The sequence below is a fragment of the Ascaphus truei genome, chromosome 11, assembly GCF_040206685.1.
Source record: "Ascaphus truei isolate aAscTru1 chromosome 11, aAscTru1.hap1, whole genome shotgun sequence".
NCBI lineage: Eukaryota > Metazoa > Chordata > Amphibia > Anura > Ascaphidae > Ascaphus > Ascaphus truei.
In genome coordinates, this window is record NC_134493.1 from 35,657,650 (window position 1) to 35,684,493 (window position 26,844).

The following is a 26,844-nucleotide window of genomic DNA, read 5'->3' on the forward strand; positions in this document are numbered from 1 at the left end:
CAACAAAGATAAAAAAAAAAAAAAAAGCAGGACTCACCTTTGCCCCCTTGTTCCCAGTTGCGAGTTCCGCTCTTATCAGATCCTACCCTGCAGTGTCAGTGACAGAGGCCCCGGAGACCCGAAGCCGGACAGATGGGACAGCCGCAGACCGGAACTACGGAGACCCCACGGAGACAAGCGCCCTTGAAGCAGGCCGCGCAGCCATCATCGGAAGGCCCCATCGGCTCCCGGGCGGGCAACAGAGGAAAGGCAGAAGGATGATGGCCGCCGATGCACCCGGAATCTCCCCGGTGCCCTGAAGCAGTTACCGGGGGCCGACCCTTGTGGTGGGGGGGCTTCGATGGGCGTGTGGGGGGGGGGGGGGGGCTGGAGGGGGCTGCGTCTGCCCCCCCCCCCCCCGTTTTATGTCCTTTTTCGGCCGCCTCCCGGTTCCCTCACCTGCCCATGGGGGGGGGGGGCCCTTGGAGGCCTAGGAGCGGAGGCCGTGGAGCAGATACCCGTGGAGGTAAAAGACCGCAAAGCGGAGACTGTGAACTGATTCCCCTCCGTAATCGTGAGTACAGCGCTCCGCAAGCCCCGACACCAGAGCTCTTAAAGAGACACGCGCCTGGCGTGATATGACAGGCCTCCACAGTCAATGGTCTGAGGGCCTGTTCGGAACATACTGTCGGCCTGCCTGCCACTAGGCCAGAGCACAGAGATATCAAAAATAACAACTGTGAACGAGGCTGGCCCCCCCTTGTGTTCCCGTGTCCCCACTCCCCTCCTCCCCCCCCTGTCCCCACTCCCCTCCTCCCCCCCCCCCCCGGATACCCAATAAGAAATTACACTCGATAGGGAACCTATCTAACGAGTTGGGCCGATAGTCGCCGGAGCTAACTTAGGAGCCGCAGCGGGGACCACCCCTTACGGCAAGGTGTAATACTAACAGGTTAAGACACGCTGTGTTGGGAAGGATTGTCAAAAATGTAATAAGCAAACATGTTGTCCTGCCTGCTTCACAGCTCATAAGGAGGGAGAGGATATGACAAAGAGGATTCAGGCACCCTCTCCCCACCCGTCCTCCCCCCTCCCTTCCTACCCCTCCCCTCCCTCCCCCCCGCACGTCCCTCCCCACCTCCCCCCGCTTTTTTTTTTTTTTTTGGTCCACCCAGAAGTACTGACACGGCAGAGGGCATGTATACTGATGTATACTGATGTACTGTGCCTGAAGAGGCTATATGCAACACCGCCAATTACCAACTCCACCCTTGAGCTGGTCAGAATCAATATCCAGACTATAAACAAGGTTGTAATAGACAATACAAAAGCCCAAGAGAGGGGGTGCTGCCCCCAAGGAAGCGATGAGGGAACCCCCCCCCCCTTCTTTTTCTCCCTCCCCCTCCCCCCCCCCTCCTCCCCATTTTCCCTCCCCTTTTCCCCTTCCCCCCCCCTCCCCACCTTCCTTCCCCATCTTCCCTCCCCCCCTCCCCTCTCCACTGTCCACCCTCCTCCCCCTCTTTGCCCCTCCCCCCCTTCCATCCCCACTTCCCCCCCCCTCCCCACTTCCCCCCCCCCTCCCCACTTCCCCCCCCCCCTCCCTCCCACCCCCCCCCTCCCCCCCACCCCCCCCCCTCCTCCCTCCCACCCCCCCCCTCCCCCCCACCCCCCCCCTCCCCCCCCCTCTCCTGCCCCCTTCCCCCCCCCCCGGGCCCACTGCCCCCCCCCCCACCGCACGAGACTCACAGGGTAGTTTAAGAGCCCCGAGAAGTAAACACGAGGCTTAGCAGCAGAGATTAAAGAAGGAAGCAAGAAATTCTGCTCTGCTTAACATATAAAGGCAACACTGAACGAATCCCCCTGACGGAGGCCCCGTCTAAGGAGCTCGCAGGAACAAAATAGCTCGTCACTGTAGGGAAGGGAAATGAAAATGTTAAAGTTTAATAACTGTTACTGAGTTTAAGATACCCAAGGGTATCGAAATGTTTCAATATTGCTGTTTATTTCAGAACCCAACATTGAGAACCAATGTCACAAAGTTCCTGAATAGGTTTACCCATCCCCTCCCCGTGTCCCCAGTCCCCCTAGGGACTTTCCCACCCCCCCCCTCCCCTATCACCCCTGTTCCCGTTAAAGTTTTAAAAGATAGACCTAATAATTAAAATAAAAGGGTTGAGAGGGGGAAGGCGCATCACCTCAGCAACAAAGGGTCCTGACCCCCCTGTTGCGCACAAGCCATTGGCGCCGGACCCACCCCAGCAGGGCACATATTGCCCAAATGCCGGTCACAATGAGACCTGGCAGCAACATGTTGGGACCCGATAGGGCCCAAATTCTATCTCCTCTCTATCTGCTGGATCTGTCCCAGCAGATCTATCCCCCTCCCCCCCCCTCTCTCCCCTCACCCCTCCCCCCTCCTTGGCAGGCCTTACCCATCCTCCAAACGACTCCTAAAGAACCCCTACCCCGTCCTTAAGGAAAACAAAAAGCTAGACACGATAAACTCTCAAAGACTACACGCAAGACCCCTCCCAGTGGGAAGGAGGAGGTCCCAAGACCCCACACGGCAAAAAATAAACAACCCACAATGACGACCACGGCTCCTATTAAGGTTCGATCCTTGAACGTCAAAGGGTTACAAAATAATAGAAAGCGTAGACTAGCCCTACAGGACTTAAAAAAATCAGGGGGAGACATCATATTCCTGCAGGAGACCCACTTCACATCACAAGACCCCCCAAATTTATTCAAAAAAGTGTTCCCAACATGCTTTTTTGCATCATTTAGTAGTAAAAAGAGGGGTGTAGCTGTCCTGATCAGACAGGGCACCCCATTTAATCATACCAAAACAACGGAGGACCCAGAGGGTAGATTCCTAGTGGTATATGGCTCTTTAGCGGGCTCGGCTATTGCTCTGATCAATGTATACGCACCAAACGAGAACCAAACGGAATTCTTACAATCAGTTCTCGAGGGCGTTGACCCAGGATATCTGTCGTCGATGATAGTGGGAGGGGACCTAAACATGGTCTTAAATCCCACGAGGACAGATCGACTACAAAGGGTCCCCCCCGTACAACCCACTCCCAAATCACAGGGAAAAGGTTCAGGGAAATCCTAAGCGAGTTCTCTCTGGTAGACACTTGGAGATCCCAACATCAGGGCCAGCGAGACTACACCTTTTACTCAGCACCCCACCAGACCTACTCTCGAATTGACTACTTCTTGGTCACCAAAAACGTGATGGCGGCAACCATTGAATCAGACATTGGCTCAATCACTTGGTCCGACCATGCCCCAATCACCTTGACGCTCTCAATACCCTTTGAGAAAACGACAAATTATTCTTGGAAACTGAACGATTCTCTATTAAACCACCCCGAAATAGAAAGTGAAATAAGAACCTCACTTAAGGACTATTTCCTTTTCAACACAGGAACAGTCTCCTCTCCAGCAATCCTGTGGGAAGCCCATAAGGCAGCCATCAGAGGGAAATTTATTTCCATCGGATCCCACAGGAAAAAAGCCCGCCAAACCCTAATCAAGGAACTAACAGATAATATTAAAACAATAGAACAGGCCCACAAAACCAACCCCTCAAAAAATATATACAAAACTTTATTAACAGCCAGAACAAAACTTAAGCAAACTCAGCTGGAGGATGTTGAAAAGGCCCTCAAATGGACCAATCAACAATACTATGACAAGGGTAACAAGGCCGACAGGCTCTTGGCAAGCAAATTAAGAGGGATACAAAAAAGATCGCAAATAACGGCGATCAAGAGTAGGTCTGGTGAGATTCAATACAGCGATAGCAAAATCGCAACAGAATTTACAAATTATTATACCGCTCTTTATAACTTAAGATCCAAAAACGGGCGACCAGAGCCAATAGCCCCAGAACTCATTACGCAATATCTAGACAAGTGCCACCTCCCCACTCTAACAGAGGAGGAAAACACAGTCCTCAACTCCAAGATCACAAAAGAGGAACTGGAAGAGGCGGTCAGAGCGCTGAAGGTCACTAAGTCTCCTGGCCCTGACGGGTTCACCAATGTCTATTACAAAAGGTTCTTGCCCATACTATCCACGCATCTCCTAAACACATTTAACCACTTTATGGAAGGGAACCAAATCCCCCAATCAATGTCTCTTGCCAACCTAGCTATAATACATAAAGAAGGTAGAGACCCGATGCAATGTGGAAGCTATCGCCCAATCTCCCTCCTCAACTGTGATCTCAAATTATATAGTAAAATATTGGCAAATAGACTAAACCCCATCTTACCGAGACTAATCAACATAGACCAAGTAGGATTTGTCGCGGGCAGACAAGCCTCAGACAACACTCGGAAGATAATCGATATTATCGACCATGTCCACCTCACAGGGACCAAGGCACTACTGTTAAGCCTAGACGCAGAGAAGGCGTTCGATAGAATAAACTGGCAATTCCTGGACCATACTATGCGAAAATTTGGCTTTAACGACGCATACTTAGAGGGGGTCCGTAGATTATATCAAAACCCGTCAGCATCAATAAAATTACCAGGGGGCAATAACCAGAGGTTTGAGATTACTAACGGAACTCGACAGGGATGCCCCCTATCTCCTCTCCTTTTTGCACTTACAATAGAGCCACTGGCCTCGGCAATAAGACTCAATAGAGACATCCAAGGAATAGAAATTGGAAACAGGCAGCACAAAATATCCCTATTCGCAGACGATGTCATCCTAACCGTTACCAAACCCCAAATCTCCCTCCCCAACCTACAAAAAGAACTCAGAGACTTTGGAAAAATCTCTGGATATAAAATAAATACTGATAAATCAGAAGCCCTGAATCTAAGCCTGCCAGAGCCAGAGGTGCAACTCCTCAAACTAAATTTTAACTACCGTTGGAGCTCCTCTTGTATCAAATATTTGGGAGTCAAGATATCGAGGACCTATCAAAATTTGTACCAACATAACTATCCGGCGTTGTTCCAAAAAATAAAACAAGACTTAGAGAAATGGGGAGGATACCAAATATCATGGATCGGGAGGATGATCTCAGTTAAGATGAATATTCTCCCCAGATTGCTATACTATTTCCAGACTCTCCCGGTCCACATCCCTGGCTTAGAATTGAAAAACATCCAAAAACTAATCTTCCAATTTATTTGGCAGGGTAAAAAACCCAGAGTCTCTAGAGCGGTCCTCTTGGCTCCAAGGAGGAGAGGAGGAATGGGTGTCCCGGACATCACAAAATACTATCTAGCCGCCCAATTGCGACAGGTGGTAGTCTGGAACGCGAGCCCAAACCAATACGGCTGGCTAGACATAGAGACACAATATGCTGGGACGCCTTCACTGCCGGCCTGCCTTTGGTCACTGAGTAGAGAGGGCATGCAGAATAGCACATTCAAATTAGGCCCTATGAGACACACTTGGGAGACCTGGGCGAAGTGCAAACTCAAATTTAAGCTCACCACACCCCAATCTCAACTAATACAGATTCACAACAATCCAAAATTTCCCCCTGGATGTGAGCCCAGGCAATTTGACCAGTTCAAAACCAAAAACATCAGGGCGATAGCCGACCTCCTGAGCTTTGGGAAGTTCCTGAACTATCAAAATCTTCAAACCAAATATGAAATGGTAGGATTAAATGTTTTTAAGTACCTACAAATTCGGCACTTTATTCAAACATTGTCCCCAACGTTGGAATTTCCCCCTCTCACCGGGTTTGAGAGGCTATGCAGAGAAGCAGGCCACCAACGAGGTCTCATAACACAAATTTGTATAGAGTTGGAAAGGGCCACAGATCCCCCCACACATGACTATATGCTGCATTGGGCAGCAGAATTGGACGTAGTTATAGACCGAGAGGACTGGGAAAGTATTTGGGAAAACGCTTCAGGAACTTCCATATGTACTACAATCAAAGAAAATATATATAAAATACTGTTCCGCTGGTATCTTACTCCAGTTAGAATAAATCAAATCTACCCACTGGCATCCGACCTATGTTGGAGAGGCTGCGGTCAAAAGGGGGACATGGCCCACATATGGTGGTCATGTCCGGAAATTCAGAAATTCTGGGAAACAACACAAAAACTAATAGAAGAGGTCACAGACCTCACAATACCTATTGACCCGCTGACCTACTTGTTGGCCAGGCCCTTAGACTATCTGGACCGGCCAACGAGAAAATTAATCTCCTTCATCCTAACGGCGGCTAGATGTGCGGTGGCTGCGGCCTGGAAGAAGGTGTCTCCCCCCCTCAAAACAAATAATAATAAAAAGAGTACAAACAGTAATGGACATGGAAAGACTGTCAGCTTTCCTGAAAAGATCTACCTCCACATTTAATAAAATTTGGGACCCATGGGAAACCCATATGGCTCTGTTACGCCGTACTCACCCACAATAACTAGGAAGTACAAATAATTCTACGACACAACCAAGAGTCGGCAAGGAGTAGGGGAACATGACCTATCTTGGTCGCACCCCTTCCCCCCCCCCTCCCTCTTTCTGTTTCTATACTCACGCCGCCCCGGTGGACCAACCAAGGTCAGGGGGGACGTTGAGACTCTCTTCTTTTCTCCCCAGTTAAAAAAGGAAAAAGGTGTATTAGGCTCATACTCTGCACTACTGTACTGTCAACACTCTGTAATGATATGACTGCCTAATAAAAAAAAATTAAAAAAAAAAAAAAATTAGGCAGGGGCGTTTTCATACGGGCACAGATTTCTGGAGAGAAGAACAAAACAAAATGACGGGCTCAAGCCACAGAATCATCTCATTATAAAATACGTACTGGGAATGCCTCTTATAACCAGTCCCCAAACGAACATGTTAAAAACAGCTGGATGGTTTGAGACAGTTGAAAATACCTCTTTAAAGAATATCTTCTGTGTTGTTTGGCGAGTAGAACCCAAGGGTGATGGGAACTTTTTTTTCTTTAACTTTGTATCAATCCAAAGTAGCTCCCTGCTAAGGCTAAGGCCCCGCTCCCAGAGTCAGCACGCCCGCACTGCAGACAGGCGGGGCGCTGACATACACAGACCGCGATAAGCGGTCTGTAGGGAGCCGGAGCAGGAGGTGGGCGGGACTGGGAGGCTTGAGTGGAGGGACCCGCTACTCTCCCCCCCCCCCTCCCTCCATGGCTCGGGCTGCTGATTGAAGGTAAGTGAAGCAACACACACGCACACACACGCACGCACACACACACACACACTCACGCACTCACGCACACACATATACACACACAGACAGGCACTCACGCTGCTTTCACCCCTCCCCGCTCCCCGAAGCCTCTCCTCCTCCCGAAGCCTCCCCTCCCCATTGGCCCACAGCCACACCACGTGACGCGTCAACGCTAGGGATCACCATTCTCTTGTATCCCATAGCGGCTGATGCGCCACAGCGTGTAGTAAGCTGTGCAGCCAGGGGGGACCGGGACCGGCTCCGCAGGATTCCCCTGCTGGTGGGGAACTCGCGTGTGGCCGTCCGCGCCACCGAGCGCAGCGGGACCGAGGCCTAAGGCCGAAATGAAGCGGAATGGGACGGTTGGTCCCGACCAAAATCGCCACAGGCGCTGTGCCGTCAGTCACCTCGCCGCCATTCTCCTTGTTCCCAGCCGCAGATCTCCCCTGACGAAATTTGTGAGAGCGCCCAGGCGTGCGCCCAACTAGGACACACTTCCCGCGGAACATTTAAAAATGTGTCGTGGCTGGGCACACGCACGGGCGCACTCACAAATGCCGGCGGAGCAGCGGCGGCTGGCGAGATCTACGGCAGCGCTCACACATACCAGCGGAGCGGCATTCAGGCGGCGGATGGGGCGATCCTCCGAGGGCATTTAAAAATGGCGGATATCGTCGAGGTGACAAGCGGCGAACTGTCCTGGTGGCGGCCACTAGACCGAAAAGGAAGGGCATCTCGGTTCTTTTAGCTTTCATTTTTTTCCAATACTTCTCCGTAATTAGGATTTGATTACTTGAATTCTGTATGGCTACATGCTCTATTGCCGTGATGGCTAACTCCAGTCCTCAAGGGCCGCCAACAGGTCAGGTATTAAGGATATCCCTGCTTCAGCAAATGTGGCTCAGTCGAAGACCACGACCTGTGCTGAAGCAGGGATATCCAGAAAACATGACCTGATGTTGGCCCTCGAGGAATGGAGTTGGCCACCCCTGCACTAGACAATCCCATAGACTTTAGTACTTTTTAATTAAAATATATTATTTCTGATGCCAGAGCCCTCAAAAATCCCGGTTTGGGTTTTTGGAGGTTACAAAAACTTCCACTGTGAATCAGAATGCTATATATTATGTACAGCTTTGATTGTCAAATTGCTAGTATTTCAGTGTGTGCTTTACTGGAATTACTACGATTCAGATTAATATACTTTAGTCAAATATATGTGGAATCAAGAGCTGCAGATATATGAAGTGAGATAATTCCTTTGACGCTGAAGTCAGTGAGCTGTGTGCTTACTTTTTATAAAACGTTGTACAAATGTCTACTCGTGAAAAACCTGAGCAATGACTCACTTGGTATATACATAACTATACATTATTAAACAGTTTCCAGGAAGTACAGTATGCCCTAAGTGATGCTGGATGCTTGTGTAGGAAAAATTCAAAGCACAAAGATAATATTTGAAGAGCCTTCTGAAATAGAACTTGAAAAACACCAAACAATTTTAAGCCACATAATAGCTTAGATCAGGGGTTCTCAGCTCCAGTCCTAAAGACCCCCCAACAGGTCAGGTTTTAAGGATATCCCAGCTTCAGCACAGATGGCTCAATCAGTGGCTCAGTCTGAGCCACCTGTGCTGAAGCAGGGAGCCCCTGATTGAGCCACCTGTGTTCAGCTCTTCATTGAAAAATCCAATTTGGAAACGGTAACTGACGCAGAGACAATTCTATGCAGAATAAATGGCTTTATTCTGCCCATAATCCAGCCATTTACCAGACCATCAGAGGCCACCCCCCTCCCCCGAAATATATTCCTGATCTGGCCCCTTGGTTAAACTAGTTTAGTACAGTCCTGATAAAAAACATAATGCTTGGGGTTGTGAATAAGAGAGGCTGGCATCACAACACAACAATCTGGAATGTACACATATATATTTGCACTTAAACCATATGGTTACACGCACATTATTATTACAACATTCTAATTATGTACATAATGATATCACAATAATCCTCTCTTACATGTAAGGTAAAAAAAAAACAAAAAAACATTTCCATCAGTTCATGAGACAAGTATTAAGCCAGCGTCTTTAAAAAATATCTAAATATAGATTCCATGAAAAAGCAGCAGGTAATTTTGGAATATAAAAATATACCCACAGAGGGCTCTGGCTTGTCGGAGTTAAAATAGATTGAAGATACCAACGGATCTGTGTTAAAAAAGCATGAACTGTGGATAAAGCACTTAGTTCTGCATGAACCTTGCATCCTATGAGTTAGTACAGCAGTGTGCCGTTTTGCTGGCTGAACACAGATCCAATATGGTTATCATGAGGAAGGTCTGTACTAATATCAATGGATGGAAGCATAGCACCATGTTAATGAGTCAATTTTGTGCTAATGACAAATATTAACCGTTTAACGCGTAATGCAGAAGAATAAAAACAGAGCTAGGACAGCCAATGAATGCCTCAATGTGCATGATTAGAAATCTCATTTTGTGTAAGCAAAGTGCATGAATAAAACCCCAAAACGTGTGTACCCCTGAGCTTTCCAATATATGGGTTCATTTGGAAAAAATGGATCCTGTGGATGCTGCAGCAAACGGGTTACAGGGCGAAGAAGGCACAAGGCTTTAAATAGCCGTTGTTCTAGAAATCGGAGTCTTTTCTCCTTGCGGGCCGCGTTGGCGACACAACGATGATGTCATCAGAGTCGTCAGAATGCGGTTCCTCCACCGGCTGCCCTTTCTTTCCTGAAACCGCAGGCGGGAAAAGCTCAGTTTCACACGTGTTGGATGCAGAAGAAATGTTTTGTGCTGTGCCACGCAGCAGTCTCACGTACCTGAGAGTGGACGTTGGGATGAAAGGTTAAGTGACCTTGGTCTCCTCGGCTCTGCCTCCTCCTCCGATGTTAGCTCTTCAATGCAGTCCTCACTGACTGCCCCACTGCTTTCACCAGCTGTATTGGTTTGGAAGTGAGAATCTTTGCTCGATTAACAGCGGGGATGCAGACGAGTACTGCAGTTTCTTTTTCAAGGGCGAGTGTTCATGCCAGGGGTGGCCAACTCCAATCCTCAAGGGCCACCAACAGGTCAGGTTTTCAGGATATCGCTGCTTCAGCACAAGTGGCTCAGTCTTCGACTAAAGTGACTAAAGCAGGGACTGATTTAGTCACTTGTGTTGAAGCAGACTGATTGAGCCACCTGTGCTGAAGCAAAAATATCCTGAAAACCTGACCTGTTGGTGGCCCTTGAGGACTCGACTGCCCACCCCTGGCTTATATGCCGTCTTATGCTTCTGAGTGCTTGTCCCTGCAAGTAACTGCGAGCTTCCAGGTTTACAAACACGGATATAACACGCACATTGTTCCATCCCGCAGACCCCTGCGGGTCTGTCACCCCCTTAGCTGGAAGTAAATGTTACAAGAAAACAATGCATTTCAATAGCGGATATCGGGAAAAGATTGAAGTACCCAAAGAATATCTGCCGTCTTGGCTGGAGAACTTCCTGGGGATCGGTGACCTCGCGTTCTCCAGGGGAGAGCTTTTGCCAGGACTCTGTCTGCCTCTCACTTCACTGCAACCACAAGAAAGGAGCCAGTTAGTTGGCCGTGGCTGACGAGTTCATGTTAGTGGCTGTGACCCTGTAACAGTGGCTGTAATAAGCAACTTAGAAATGTAAATGCTTCTTTAAACAAATGTACTTGTACTTTAAAGACCCAGCAATATCCTGCATGTGTGCTTTTTTTTAATAAATCAGTTCTATACTATGAGAAAATACTTGTAGTATTTTTTTTAAAACTCAATTACATTTTTAATGTATTATAATGTAACAAGCATTTTTTGTTTCTATAGCCACCATTTACAAAGTCACACTCCCTTCCTCTTCTGAAACAGGCTCTGGCACACCACTTTTTGAGCCCCGTCCTCTCTCTACCAGTGCACCAACTGTATCTAGTGACTGCCTGGTCACATGATCTTCCCCACAGAACTTTGCATCTTTGGTTCTCTTCTGCTGCACTGACAACCATTTAGTGAACCCCCGAGCCGAATCTTCGCTGATCAATCACAAGAGAACGGATTGATCAGCAACTTAGCCAATTACTTATCATTGTGTGGATTGTATTGATGCAAGTATTAAAGGGGGAATTTAAAAAAAAAAAAAAAAAATACAAAAACGGCAGCTTGGACTGCTGCTTTAAAGCAAACATTCAAGTGAGGTTTCCTCCTGCTTGGCCTCACCCCAATAACAACTTCCTCTCAATGATTTCACATGCGCTCCCCAGGACATAATATGAGAAATACAAGAAGGATCGGTGGGGATGGGGGGAAGGGGGGCTGGGGGTGTAGAGTAGTTGGCCTGTGGAAGGGATAAGGATGGGTTTGGTTTCTCAACACTCAATCACAGTAGTGACAAACCAATGACATTTCAAGCTGCCACGTTTTCCAAACAATATTGAAATTAAATACTGTATATTCAAAGGAGAGGAAAGGATCCCAGTTTGTAGCCCGCACCAAATGGTAAATAATGAGAAGTGCTGAAATATAACTTTTAATAGAAACGACCTAAAATAAGTGGAGAGGGGAGAGGGGATCGACTCAAAAAACAATGCTTATAAAGCTTAAAAATGTAGAAACTTAACAGAAAACAGCCTGCCCGGCTGTCAATACCTGTAGCAGCGGAGACGCTTTTCAGGCATATACATACTGCTGGTTTGTTTTGCTATATACATACAGTGGGTTTGTTTTGCTATATAAATACAGCGGGTTTGTTTTTCTATATACATACAGCGGGTTTGTTTTGCTATATGCATACAGCAGGTTTGTTTTGCTATATACATATAGCGGGTTTGTTTTGCTATATGCATACAGTGGGTTTGTTTTGCTATATACATACAACGGGTTTGTTTTGCTATATACATACAGCGGGTTTGTTTTGCTATATACATACAGCGGGTTTGTTTTGCTATATACATACAGCAGGTTTGTTTTGCTATATGCATACAGTAGTTTGTTTTGCTATATACATACAGCGGGTTTGTTTTGCTATATATATACAGCGGGTTTGTTTTGCTATATACATACAGCGGGTTTGTTTTGCTATATGCATACAGCGGGTTTGTTTTGCTATATACATACAGCGGGTTTGTTTTGCTATATGCATACAACGGGTTTGTTTTGCTATATACATACAGCTGTTGGCAGTGAATTAGGTGCATGTAGGACCTGTGGAAGGTCAATAATTCCCCCTCCCCAATTAGACACGAAATCAGTGTTTCTACGTTAAATTGTTGATTAGCTGGAGAGACCTCTCTTGATGACGTCATTAGGGAGAGCGGAGTCCAACATGGTGGCTAGTCGCACCACACACAGACGCGAATCCGCGGCTTTTTACTCTTTCATTTTAAAAATATTTTTTTCTCTTGTGGAGGGAGCGTGCTTTGAAAAAGGGGCTAAGCGCGCTCTGGGTGTCCCGTCCCGGAAACTGCTACTTCATTCATCAGTGCTGAGGATTCTAAATAGAGTGGGATATATATATATAAAATCCCCATTGCCGCAGCACTCGGATGATTTTCAGTTGAAGAACAATTTAACGTAGAAGCCAGTTAAGTGCTTCATTCCTGATGCCCAGCACACACATCTGTTCAGTTTAACCACCTGTGTCCGAGTTTGTTTGTGCGTGCCAAGTGAGCCCTGAAAGCGGACTGCAGAAAGCTCACTGTGTCGTCTTCATCCTGGCTGCCGTCTGGTGAGCTGCTGGAGTCCTGCAACAACGTCACATCACAATATAAAGAAAGCATAGTCCCCCAGTCTGCTTGTGCAGACCTGTCTAACCAGCGCTGTGAGGCAGGGAGAGGAGCGGTCAGTCTAACCAGCGCTGTGAGGCAGGGAGAGGAGCGGTCAGTCTAACCAGCGCTGTGAGGCGGGGAGAGGAGGTCAGTCTAACCAGCGCTGTGAGGCAGGGAGAGGAGCGGTCAGTCTAACCAGCGCTGTGAGGCAGGGAGAGGAGCGGTCAGTCTAACCAGCGCTGTGAGGCGGGGAGAGGAGCGGTCAGTCAAACCAGCGCTGTGAGGCAAAGAGAGGAGCGGTCAGTCTAACCAGCGCTTTGAGGCGGGGAGAGGAGCGTTCAGTCTAACCAGCGCTGTGAGGCGGGGAGAGGAGCGGTCAGCCTAACCAGCGCTGTGAGGCGGGGAGAGGAGCGGCCAGTCTAACCAGCGCTATGAGGCGGGGAGAGGAGCGGCCAGTCTAACCAGCGCTGTGAGGCGGGGAGAGGAGTGGTCAGTCTAACCAGCGCTGTGAGGCGGGGAGAGGAGCGGCCAGTCTAACCAGCGCTGTGAGGCGGGGAGAGGAGTGGTCAGCCTAACCAGCGCTGTGAGGCGGGGAGAGGAGCGGTCAGTCTAACCAGCGCTGTGAGGCGGGGACAGGAGCGGTCAGTCTAATCAGGGCAGTGAGGCGGGGAGAGGAGTGGTCAGTCGGTTTGTACAGGCCTGTCTCACAGGTGAAATATCAAGCTGGCATTGTTATCTACACTCCTAATTCCGAGCTCTCTCTGGGGCTGATTTACAGTGAGCTAATGACAGTGGAGTCGTAACACAAACTCACTGCGCGGGCGCTAAATGGTGGATTACGCCTTCTAACAATTAGTAAAGATATAAAGTTGGCCAAAATTACGCTAATGACTCGGCAGGCAAAGAAGTGTTTATGCACCTGTCTTGTATTAGCGGCTAATTTAACATTTGATTAATGGCTATCCTTTATTTAATAACACTTCTTAATTATGTGCCAACACGGACCGGGTACAGCCTTTACTACACTATCAGAGGCCCTCATTGGCATCCCCTTTTTGTGGGAGCCGTGGCTGCATGTGTTACCTGCCGAGGTTTGCTCTCTGCGCAGAATAAGAGAGTAAGAGAGAGAATGGATATATTTGGCGTGCCTGATGAGGACATAACATAGGAGGTGCTGCCCAACAGGTCCCATCATTATGGACTTTTTGGAGCTGATCTTACATTTACAACACATTAGAACAGCTACACCTCCAATGCCCAAGCTACTGGCTGCACAGCATGTCTCTGCTACAGGCTCACTTCAGGGGACTGGATCTCAGCCTGCTTTCCCCCGCTCTCTTGTTAAGTTCCCTCAGGATCAACAGGCTATTACTGATAACAAACAACATTATCAGTTAGCTCAGTTCCCAAATGTTGGGGGGGGGAGCAGTGGATTGCCCCCACATAGCGTTAGTGCCTCTACAGAGGGGTGAAGCCATGTACAGAACCAGGAATCTCTACCAATCCCATTAATATTCATATAATCAGGCTCTCTGTATTCTGCGTTGTCCACACCTGTGCCCATTCCTCACTTTGGGGGTTATTCCCTAAAGTACGATAGTGCTAATCGAGCCCTGCCATATGGAAACGTTCTGTGCGATCGGCTCTATCCCACTTTTATGAATAACCCCCTTTGGACAGCTAACTGGATTCACACTTAACTAGGTAAATGCATCTAGATTTACACGTAGGGGAAGTAATCTTTGCTCTTTGCACATAACAAAAGGAAAGGGCAGGAGGTATCTGGTACTGCAGGAAACCCGAATAATTCACACCGTCCATCACGAGCGTTACCTGCTGTGGAAGGCGGTTTGCTCTGGGAGATTGTGAACGAGATGGTTCAGTTGTGAGTAACATCTTCTGTCTTACTAAGTGGCCCCGGAGAGAAGCCTGAAGCAGGACCGCCGCCTGGGGGAAGAGGAGACACGCGTGTTAATGCTGCCGTGCTGGGCCTGGCTCTTCCGGCAGAGAATGGGTTAAATGTGGGCATCACATCTCTAAATATGTACCACAGCTTTTTATTAAGAGTCTTTGTGCAAATGAGCGTCCCCCTTTAATGGGAAGAAGAGGAGAAGCAGATGCCTTCCCCAGACTACTAGAGAGATAGTTTTTAAAATATTCAGCATAAAACTTCAATGAAAATATTAGGTGTGAAAACTGTGGTTGTTCATCTGAAAATGGCTGTGGTGCGTTCACTTAACCTCTCTGCTGCCAGACAGACCTGCAACATGGCACTGAAAGACTTAATTTAAATGCTACTAGCTGCCAAGTCCCTATGGCGCGCGCGCACACACACACACACACACACACACACACACACACACACACACACACACACACACACACACACACACACACACACACACACCTACCTTTATTACCAGGATGGGCACTTGAGGAACCCCAGAGATGAACCTCACTCATTTCAGCTCATGAACCCCCCAAAATACCAGTGAGGATAGCGCCAGTACTTCCTGGTATTTAAATGCCCTGCGTCATGCGGGCCAATAGGTAGTTGTGACGGATGAGGTTCCTATTGGCTCGCGTGATGCTGGAGATTTATCACGCCATTTTGTTTCCCCTGTAGGGAACTGCAACAGGCTACTTTCAGCAGTAAGTATCTCAGAAACCACGGGGTCCCCAGAGCTGAAAATAACAGGTTTCAGCCCTGAGGATCTTCCAGTTTCCATCCCTACTAAAAAATAATAATAAAAAAAAAAAAAAAAAAGATGTATGTTTATGACGAGTAAGAGTGAATGCTAACTCAATGATGTATTAGGCTATTGGTTTCCAACTCCAGTCCTCAAGGGCCACCAGCAGGTCAGGTTTTCAGGATATCCCTGCTTCAGCATAGGTGGCTTAATCGGTCCCCGCTTCAGCACAGGTGGCTCAATCAGAGGCTCAGTCTTTGACTCTGCTGGAGCCGCCTGTGCTGAAGCTGGGATAACGTGAAAACCTGAACCGTTGGGGGGGCTTGAGGCCTGGCGTTGGGATCCCTGTATTAGAATATGGATACAGTTACAAGAACAGAATGTACAAAAGAGAAACAAATTGTCAACAAGAGAGGACCCGTCCAAAACAATGACAGGATATTGTAGACATTGTTCTGGTGAAATAGAAGATCATAATATGAGCTCGCAGACCATAACTCCCCATGCAAATACCAACCAGTCAGCAGCGCTCAATGATATCACTGGCAACTAATCGTAGCACTTTGTCATACAAAGAACCTGGTAGCTGAGACCATCTGTGTTACAATGTAATTCAATCCATGATCGGCTGGGCCGTGGGGTCAGCCCGCCTCGGAAAGATTTATTTTTATTGCCCCCTGACACTCTGCGTAATAAATTGCCCCAGCTGAAAATATTATTCCTCTTTTGTTGCGCTCTGCAAAGTCGGATTCATATTACGGACTTCTACGCCTGTTCTTTAATGCTGCGTTTTTCACCTCGGGGGGGGGGGGGGGGGGGGGATAAATAAAAAATAATAATGTGTCAACCCGGATGCCGCAAAGTTTTCTGCATTTAGTGCTGACGAAAGATTTTGCCATTACATTTAAAACAGAAAACCTGCATTTCACAATGATATTTCCAAAATGCATCATCACATTTACAGACGGGAATTATGACGACGCTGGAATTGAAAGTGTAAAAAGAGATTGTACTTAGATTATTTGCAGTTTCAACCAAGTATTTTTGGGGAATTTACATGGGAAACAATTGATGAAATGATGGGGTTACCCTTCCTCTTAATAGGGGTGCCCTGTGGGGAACAGGGCTGAGAAACAATGCAGGGGCGGCCAACTCCAGGCCTCAAGGGCGACCAACAGGTCAGGTTCTCAGGGTATTCCTGCTTCAGCACAAGTGGCTCGATCGGTGGCTCAGTCGAAGACTGAGCCTCTGAGCCGCCTGTGCTGAAGCTGCGACTGACTGAGCCACCTGTGCAGGGATATCCTGAAAACCTGGCCTGTTGGGGGCCCTGGAGGACCGGAGTTGGCCACCGCTGCCTTAATGCATTACGGAAGAGACATTGATGTTGAATAATAAAAAGGATCATTCCAATTGATTATATAGGTCAAGGCACAAACATTGATTAACTCCTTGAGTGCCCAACGAGCCAGCAACGCATTGCGTACCCTGAGCTTACAACACGTAAGGCCTCGTTCAGGGTGCAGGCTTCGGAGGGAGGGCGTGCTGACGTGCGTGCGGCCGTGGGATACAATGTATTTAAATTGAATACTGGTTGTCAGGGTGGCAGCTGCCCTGTCTCCGAAGTACGGTGTTGACGCTGGCTACAGTTTAAAGAAACGAAAAATTCGTTTTTTGAAGCTGCAGCAGCGTCACTGGGAACTCGGCAGCCAATGAAATCATTCTTGAAAATGATTTCATGACTGCTACTTGGATCCCTAACCTCAGGTCTGTAACCCCGCCCCCTCCCCGCCTCCTCAACTCCTGAAAACGTCTGCTGCGGAGGATGAACACACATCGCCCAGCAGACTGCCGCCCGCCATCCCGAACGCCCGCCCTCCAACTCCTGCCTCTGGCACCCTGAACGAGGCCTAATGCATCTGCAACCTACCAGCATCGCCTGGATTCATTATTAACCCTTTGGGTTCCCCATGACAGCTGCCCTGTTACAGGGTCTGGCACTCCCAGCTTGTTTCCTAGGGGGAGACCGCCTCTCGTGGAGTGCCGAAATGCTACCTGGCCGGGAGAGGAACGTTATGTGTGGTACACCCTCCTCTCCCCCCTTCCTATCGTCGGCGGGGTGGTCACGTGATCGCGGGGTGTGGCACTCTGTTCCTGTAGGCCTTTCTGGCACTAAAAGGGTTAAAGGACATCATTGCGTGACAGGCGTAATAAAAAGCATTTACCTCATCCAAATCCCCGCCGTCTCTCTGCGAAGGAGAAATGAAGATGATAAATATCACAGTCACATTATTCACAGGTGCTACACATAAATGTGTATACTGCATTTATCATAACTGCATTGTATATATTTATATTACTACGCATCATTAAACAGAAAGAAAACACTATCACCGATGTACAAACAATCCCTACTTTTAAAGCAGTAATCCGCCCACAGGAGTTTAACTCGTACGTTAGTATTTTGTGTTAATAAACATGATTTTAACCCAGGGCTGGGGAACTCCAGTCCTCAAGGGCCACCAAACAGGTCAGGTATTAAGGAAATCTCTGCTTCAGCACAGGTAGTGGAATCAGTAGATGACTGAGCCACCTGTGCTCAAACCTTGATATCTTGAAAGCCTGGCCTGTATGGTGACCCTTGAGGACTGGAGTTGCCCAGCCCCGTTTTAACCGCTAGCTTCCGAGGTGACCATGGTGAGACTGCACTGGGCTCTGTGCGGAGCCTCATTTTGACCTCCCAGACACGTCATATTAAAAGCGCTTATATATCTCCTGAACGGAAAATCAGGTTTAAAAGATTAAAATACAGAAGGGTCCTGTGAGAGGTGAACAAAGCACAATAACTCTGAGCTTCAGTGATCTCCGTGGTCACGGAGACGCTGCGATGCAGTGCTCGGCAGTGACACCCGCCTCTGTAACTATGTCTCAGGATACACTTACTGAGCTCAATACAGAGAGTACAGCTAAACACGGAGCAACATTGCAATAATTCCTGGGGGAATTAGAAGTGTAAAGAGGTACTCATTACATCAGCGACATGATGTAATGTTGCACGTTTATTTTCAGGGGGTAAAGAGGGTCTGCGAGACATGGAATGCTGCTTGAATGATTTATTGCTGCCATTTTATAAATGTATTACTGTTACCAGACAGCGCCCCGTGCATCAGGAACATCAGGAAATCATTTGCTGGTCATATTTCCCCTCGCAGGGCAATATAAAAGTTATTCATTTATCATCTTTAAATCCATCGTAAATCCCTCATGTAAAAGTGGGCAGTTCTACAAAACAGACTTTCCAATAGAAGGGCGCGTCGGCGGACAGCAAGAGAGGTTTGCGGAAGTAAGAGACACACGGACAACAGGAGCTCATGTGTGAGAAGTTTGCGCCTTCAACCCCAACATCTGCAGCACATGAGCCGCATCTCATTAACCTTTTGTAGCCCTGAACAGAATAGTAGGCCCCTAAGCTAAGCAGCTTGCCACACACAAAAAAAACTTTCTGTTTAATATTGTAGGCACAGCTGGTCTTACAGGGCCCAAAACGTGTGGTGTACCTGCTAAATAGCTGCAGTTGGAGGGTGGGTATTGAATGAGCGTCTCCCACTTAACAGTTTGGGAGCAGAATCACATAATTACTCTTCTTTTTAAAGCTGCAGTTCAGTCAATATCCTGCATGTGTGTTTTTTTTAATAAATCAGTTCTATAGTAAGAAAAAATACTTTTAGCATTTTCTGTTTTTAAAAAAACAACTTTGAAAGACCAATTTTCTTGTATTCTATTTTAACAGCCATTTGCTAAGGCACTGCCCCTTCATGTCCTGTCACAAGCCCTGGCACACCCCTTTGTCAGCACTGCCCTCCCTCTAGCACGTGTCAGTGCAGGACTGCTCATGAATATTCATGAGCTTCCACTGACTGACAAGCAGAATATAAACAGATCCCTTCACTAATTATGTCACCAAATTTCGCCTATCAATACATGGAAAATGAATTGACCTGCAGCTATACAGTTCTTTAGGTAATTAGAGATTGCACACATAAAACTATTGAAGTAAAAAAAAAAAAAAAAAAATTAAAATAAAAAAAAGACTGAACTGCAGCTTTAACTGTGAAGTCTGCCTGCTTAGATACAGCAATGATACAGAACACTTCTGAGCACATTCCCACATCCGAGACACAAATCTTCCTTACCCTATAATTGCACAGCATACCGTGCTTACCCTGCACCAAAGGATTCTGGGTAATGACATGCAAATTAGCACTCGCAGTGCGCCGAGATGAAAATATATAGGTCCACCTCACTGTGACCCCTAACCTCTTCCATGCCAGAGTGGCCCATGCACAGGACCCTTACTTTGCTTTTGTAAAGCTTCCAGTTCTTTTGGATAAGCTGCGCTGCTTCTTGCGTTCGCCGACTCTCGCTCCCCCCGGTAGAGTTTGCGGTCAACGGCCGCGATGTCGCTCTGTTTGCATAACTAGCGGAATTTGGACGGGACTCTTGTGATTCTTTCTGTCCCGGAAAAAAAATAATCCACGCCAACATTAATAGGTCACAATAATTTACATCGACCGTGGCGCCTTGCAGACGCACTTAACACCCTCCTACTGTCTCTGTACGTTCTTCTTACTTAGCACTTAGATTGTAAGCTCCTAATGTTACTTTTATGCCTGAAGCTCTTATTCCCATTATGTGTTATATTATTATGTCCTGGGTATTACTGCTGTGACGCGCTATATAAAGATATACATACATACATAATGTAAAATACATTAACGAATCCAACTACTGCGCATTAAAGCTTAAAGTAGTACTTGGTACAGCCGTACACTACAAGACTTGTGTCCTATACACGGTTGCCACCTCTCTGGGTTTGACCCGGAGATTCTGGGTTTCGGGCACTTACCTCCGGGCTACGAGTTGCGGCAGCGTCTCCGGCAGTCTCCTGCAAATCCCCCTCCAACTGCAGTAAACAAGGCTGCGCGGCGTCAAAGAAGGCTGCGCGGCGTCAAAGGACGCCGCATTGTCATGGCAACCGGACGCTACGTGACGTAGGCACCGCGTAGCGTCCAGTTGCCATGGCAACACGGAGTAATTTGACGCCGCGCCGCCACGTTCACTGCAGTTGGAAGGGGAATTGCAGCAGGATGCCGGGAGGCGCCGTCGCACCAAGTAAGGGATTTTTTTTCCTCCCCGCGTAGACCTTCAGTAGAAGGTGGCAACCCTGGTCCTACAGCATCTAACGACAGAAGAGGTGTCACAAAAACAAGGCCCATCTGGTAGACTGGAGGTTATTTCCAGTTGAATTTCTCGAAGGATAAGTTTATCTCCGGGCTGGAAGTTTATGGTGACGCAGTGTGAGATTACACCGTCATAGGAACTAAAACCCTTCCCCTCAAACATGGACGGCTGCTTTAATCAAACGCTTCCTCATGTGTCAGAGAACTCGTCTTTATCGAGGCAAATATAACACCATTCCTTTCACCCCGGCATGTACAATATAATGATAACGTAGGTGTTTCCTCATTTTTGATCTAAGACGATTCTCTTACCTTCCACCTGCATTATCATGCCATATAGCATCACGTGTGTGAGAGAGAAAAGGATCGTTAAAAAAAGCAAAGATTGTGTATTAATGTGGGGCAGCTCAACAACAAAAAAGACGGTGTAAATCAGCGCTAAGAATGAAATATACACACTAATATAAATTGTGAACCCTAGATTGGGTAGGCTAGGCCGCCTGGTACGTACTGATATCACAATCAGACAATAGATGATACAAGGAAAAAAGAAAAACCGGCGCCTTACAAGTCCACTTCAATATATGGAATGTCCAAACGTTACGTGAATAGTCCCAACAGTGTCCTCTGGCACAAGGGCAGCGGAGGTTTAGATGTGCAGCTCCCCCCGTGCATAAATGAAATATGTGGAGACAAAACAAACAAAATTATGGTGCAGTATGCCAAACAATGTGTGCTGACATATACGTCCCCTGAGGAAGTGTGCGCATGCGCACGAAACGCGTTGGGAAGTTATCTTTTAGAGCTGCTTTTGGTAAAAGGAAGACGTGAGCTAGCAGCTGATTCAGGCTTGAGAGAAGGAGCGCCGTTCCCGGAAGTTCCGCCTTCGTGTGACGTAACATCCGTCCGGAAGTCCCGCCTCCTAGTGACGTACCATCCGCCCCAAACAAGTGGGGAATCACAGGAAGGCTTTTCGGCTGCTACCGCAGAGGACTAACAGCCCGGTACCCATCTCTATTGCCTGTTAAGATTTGGAATCTTGTGAATAGGGTCCCAATTTTACTCCATCTGGACCTGCTGCGATCTTATAGTCTTCCGGAACCCTTTTTTTATGTTGTTTATTAAATAGCTTTTAATTCATATTAGCCTTGCTAGTGTTTGCCTTGTCTGTCTGGTTTTGTTGTCATTTGTTTTGGACGTATATGTCAGCACACATTGTTTGACATACTGCACCATAATTTTGTTTGTTTTCTCTCCACATATTTCATTTATGCACGGTGGGAGCTGCACATCTAAACCTCCACTGCCCTTGTGCCAGAGGACACTGTTGGGACTATTCACGTAACGTTTGGACATTCCATATATTGAATTGGACTTGTAAGGCGCCGGTTTTTCTTTTTTCCTAATGTGGGGCAGCTGTTACCCTCTATAACAGGAGTGGTCAACTCCACCTGTCAAGGGCCATAACAGGGCAGGTTTTCAGGATATCCCTGCTTCAGCACAGGTGGCTCAATACGCGACTGAGCCACCTGTGCTGAAGTAGGGATACCCTTAAAACCTGACCTGTTGGTGGCCCTTTAGGACTGGAGTTAACCACCTCTGCTCTATAGCTTCATAGGTAATGTGGCAACCCCTAACAAATCTGAATTATGCTGCTGATTCTCAGTCAGCAAAAATAAACTCAAGTGGAGGAGACGAAGAAGAGGAATTAGAAATAAAAACACTTCAGAGGATATTTACATTCTGCAATGTGTTCCTGGCACTGACAGGGTTATGACCTGCGGTCCTGTGGTAACAATCTATGTATACAATAAAGAAACCTTTTTAAGAGCTTTCAACGCATACTCTTCTTTGCCTCGTTTCTCATCCTCCCGCTCGGCCTCCAACTTCTTTATCTTTTGGTTCAGTCGTTTTATTTCCTCTCTATTGGAAAGAAGATGAGAAGTCTCAGGATGTTAAACAATAGCATGATACAGATCACATTGTATTAAAGCAGCGGTCCAAGCGGATTTTAGTTTTGGGGGACATTTTATCGTTTCTAACCCGGTTTTTATTTGTGAAATCTGATGCTTCGTTCCGGAGATGATAAGCATTTGAAATATTACGGGAGGTTAAAATGGAGCTCTCCCCAGTGCAGTCCAGAGCAGGGGTGCACAAACTATTAGAGTTGCACCCCCCTTGCCTTCTCCCCCCCCCTCACCTATTGTGTCGGCGTCAAATGACCCCGCGGGTCACGTGACGTCAAGTGACCCTGTGGCGTCATTCGATGCCACGTTGCCATGGCGACGTGTCATAGCAGCCTTCAGAATCAAGGTAAGTATAGCGTTGCAGTGGCCTCACGCGATATCCCCCGGCATTTAATTTACATGCCTTGGGGAAGAGCGTTGGACGTCTGCTACCGCCCCCCAGAAAAATCTCATGCCCCCCCTGGAGGGCGTACCTCCAGTTTGCGCCCTGCTGGTCTAGAGGTTACCATGGTAACCTCAGATGCTAAAGATTAAGAAAAGCATGATTTTAACACACAACAAAAAATGTATTCATTTGTTTAAAAGAGAGGACATGCAAAATACAAACATCATATTGTATGTGTTAAGCCTGTACTATGTGCTTCTGTGGGGGATTGCAGCTTTAAAGCAGCAGTCCAAGCTGCCGGTTATTTATGTAGTTTTTTCCCCTTTAATATGTGCACCAATACAATCCACACAATGATAAGTAATTAGTTAAGTTGCTGATCGATCCGTTCTCCTGTGATCGATCGAGGGTTCACTAAATGGCTGTCAATGCAGCAGAAGAGGACCAAAGATGCAAAGTTCTGTGGGGAAGATCATGTGACCATGCAGTCACTAGATACAATTGGTGCCCTGCTAGAGAGAGGGCAGGGCTCAAAAAGGGCTGTGCCAGTGCCGGTTTCAGAAGAGGAAGGGGATGTGACTATGTAAATGGTTGCTATAGGAACAACAAATGCTTGATACATTATAATACATTAAAAATGTAATTCAGCGTTGTTTAAAAAAAATGCTACAAGTATTTTCTCATAGTACAGAACTAAGTTATAACCCCCCCCCCACATGCCCCCCACAAATGTAGAATATAGGATAGTCTGCAGCTTTAAAGTGATAGAAGAAGATACATGTAGCAACCAAAAAATGGTGCAAACCAGAGCTAATAAAAAGACAAAGCAGGCCCTGCACCTCGATGAATGTAAAGCACAATGGGACAGTAAAAAATTTTTATGCAAGTAGAATACAAAAAATAGAAAAAGAATAACCAAAAAAGCAATAAACTAACAATATTCCATACAAACAGAGGTGCAACATACCCTTGGGGTGGGGACCTGTAGAACATTTCGGCGGTGCATATTGTTACAGTTTATTGCCTTTTCGTTTTCTATATTCTGTATTCTACTTACATATATTTGATGAATTTCCCATTGTGCTTACACTCACCGGGGTGCAGTGGCTGCCTCGTCTTTTATTGGGATTTTTCAGAAGCATACAGTAGATACTAGTGAGGATTTTAGAAATGAATCAGACCCGGGGTTAAGAACTCCAGTCCTCAAAGCCCACCAAAAGGTCGAAGACTGAGCCACTGATTATGCCACCTGTGCTGAAGCAGGAATATCCTGAAAACCTGACCTGTTGGTGGCCCTTGAGGACTGGAGTTGAGAACCCCTGCAATAGGTCGATCAGGATGTAAAAATAAAGCTGGTCTTTCAAAAAGTAGGAATAAATAACCCTCGGCTGTGACTGCACCTCTAGGACAGGTATGGGAATACGCTGTGACAGCACCTCTAGGACAGGCCTGGGAATACGATGTGACTGCACCTCTAGGACAGGCCTGGGAATACGCTGTGACTGCACCTCTAGGACAGGCCTGGGAATACGCTGTGACTGCACCTCTAGGACAGGCCTGGGAATACGCTGTGAGTGCACCTCTAGGACAGGCCTGGGAATACGCTGTGACAGCACCTCTAGGACAGGCCTGGGAATACGCTGTGACAGCACCTCTAGGACAGGCCTGGGAATACGCTGTGACAGCACCTCTAGGACAGGCCTGGGAATACGCTGTGACAGCACCTCTAGGACAGGCCTGGGAATACGCTGTGACTGCACCTCTAGGACAGGCCTGGGAATACGCTGTGAAAACACCTCTAGGACAGGCCTGGGAATACGCTGTGACTGCACCTCTAGGACAGGCCTGGGAATACGCTGTGACTGCACCTCTAGGACAGGCCTGGGAATACGCAGTGCAAGTCGAACACGTTATCGATCCAACTCGTTTTCATTCATATGTAATAAGGATATTTCCAGCATATGTCATTTGGTTGCATCCCTAGAATGGCACAAGGCAAGGTGTCAAATCTATCGAATACATGGCAGGGACAAAGCACTGAAAGCTTTCAAATAAGAAGGTTTGGAAACATTTCTTGTATAACAGATTCCCCCCCTCGAAACACGACGGAAAAAGGATTTGTTAAATCGCTATTATGAATACCGGCAGACGGCAAAATACTCAGCGACGTTCCCGGCCGTACGCACATTTTAACCACATACCTCTCGGCGCTCCTGTCCTGCGCTCCTTGGAGCTGCCTCTCCAAATTGGTCTTTTCTTGTTGCAGTTTCTTCACGTCTGAGCTGCAGACACGGAGGAAAGTGAAAATGAACCAAATATACTTTGCCTTTGTGAATTCATAAAAACTGGCCTTAAAGGGGCAGTTCCCCCCTGCAGATGTTTTTTTTACCCCCGTTTTGTTTCATGGGTGGGAGGCAGGGGGGTCTCTGGAGCCGAACCGTGTTAATTTCAGCTGCGGGGACCCCCTGCTTCCTGAGATACGTACCGGGGAAGGTGCCACCAGTTCCACCCAAATAAAATGTAGGTCTAAATCGCCCCCCGCATGACGCAGTCCCATAGGAAGCCGCAGTAGGGTTTGAAGAACCAGGAAGTACTGGCCGTGCGTCATCCGGGAACCAGGCGATGTCCAGAACTCAAATTAACAACGTTCAGCTCTGGAGACCCGCTGCTTCCCCACCCATATTTTTTTAAAAAGCACGCACCCTCAAAAAAAGGTGCACGGAGAGTCAACACCATTTAAAAATCCCGCCATCTCCCTGTGCCCGCAATAATGTCACAGACCACAAGCTCACGCACTCTTTCGTGCCGAGAAGAGTTTGCAGGGACTCGCGGTCGCCTTTCAGCTTCTTGACCAGGTTCTTTAGGCGCTCACATTCCCCACGAAGGTCAGATTTGGGATCCAATGACCCATCGCCCTGTCCAGTGGTAAGGGCTCTGCTGACTTGTGCTAACTGCTCCTGTCCTGCGGAGGGTGACCGTGGCTTCTCCAGCTGCTGAAGATGTAAAGAATAAAACCGATTTGAATAAAAAGTCTGTGTGCCCTCTGTCCGTAATAGAAATGTAATCCGTGTGGCTGAAATGCATTGAAGCCAGAATTTAATATTTCCTCATTATAGAGGTTAAACTCTAAGTGCATTTTGGGTAAAAACTCACTACTTCCTGACTTGGGATATCTTGATATTTCAATTGAAAAACTCATGAAGTGCCTATTCAGTCATAGTTCTGAGTTACCAAAACATAAACTTCATTAAGTAGGATTTTCAACTAATGTCAAAAAGAACATGTAATCCCCTGTCCCTCAGTACTCAAAGAATGTAGTTAATGACTTTTACCTCTACAACGGCTATATGTATCATTGTATTTCTATAGCGACGACAGTGTACGAACAGCTTTACAAAATTACTATATACTGTATGAAAAACAAAGTAAAAACAATAAGTACAAGAGCAGCAAGTGAATGATAACACAGGGTGAATGCCCCCAAGAGCTTACTATCTATGGGCTTTAACAGGAGACGTGCAGACATAATAGGATTAAATGTGCAAGCCAGGGAGGTCGAGTACATCTGGGGTCAGGAGTATAAATAATTACATGAGATGCCTCAATTAC

General features: G+C 47.2%; 2 protein-coding genes across 3 annotated transcripts in view; one reads left to right on the forward strand and one right to left on the reverse strand.

The window, feature by feature from the left end:
• Positions 1-394: 394 nt before the first annotated feature.
• Positions 395-26,844, forward strand: part of BRAT1 (BRCA1 associated ATM activator 1) — a 72,224-nt gene continuing 45,774 nt past the window's right edge. The window contains exon 1 of the mRNA XM_075565622.1: positions 395-553. The gene's annotated coding sequence lies outside the window, so the exon portion shown is untranslated. The remainder of the gene's footprint in view (positions 554-26,844) is intronic.
• IQCE (IQ motif containing E) overlaps positions 9,082-26,844 on the reverse strand; it is a 44,618-nt gene continuing 26,855 nt past the window's right edge. Inside the window, exons 15-24 of one of the 2 annotated variants that reach the window (XM_075565627.1) lie at positions 26,032-26,225; positions 25,437-25,517; positions 22,704-22,806; positions 20,000-20,155; positions 17,869-17,892; positions 14,790-14,903; positions 12,826-12,932; positions 10,641-10,744; positions 10,011-10,127; positions 9,082-9,921 (exon numbers count right to left, since the gene is read on the reverse strand). In XM_075565627.1, coding sequence (XP_075421742.1) covers positions 9,818-9,921; positions 10,011-10,127; positions 10,641-10,744; positions 12,826-12,932; positions 14,790-14,903; positions 17,869-17,892; positions 20,000-20,155; positions 22,704-22,806; positions 25,437-25,517; positions 26,032-26,225 — 1,104 coding nt within the window. In that variant the 3' untranslated portion in view covers positions 9,082-9,817. Of the gene's footprint in view, positions 9,922-10,010; positions 10,128-10,640; positions 10,745-12,825; positions 12,933-14,789; positions 14,904-17,868; positions 17,893-19,999; positions 20,156-22,703; positions 22,807-25,436; positions 25,518-26,031; positions 26,229-26,844 lie in introns of both variants that reach the window. The other variant, XM_075565626.1, reaches the window with a different exon arrangement.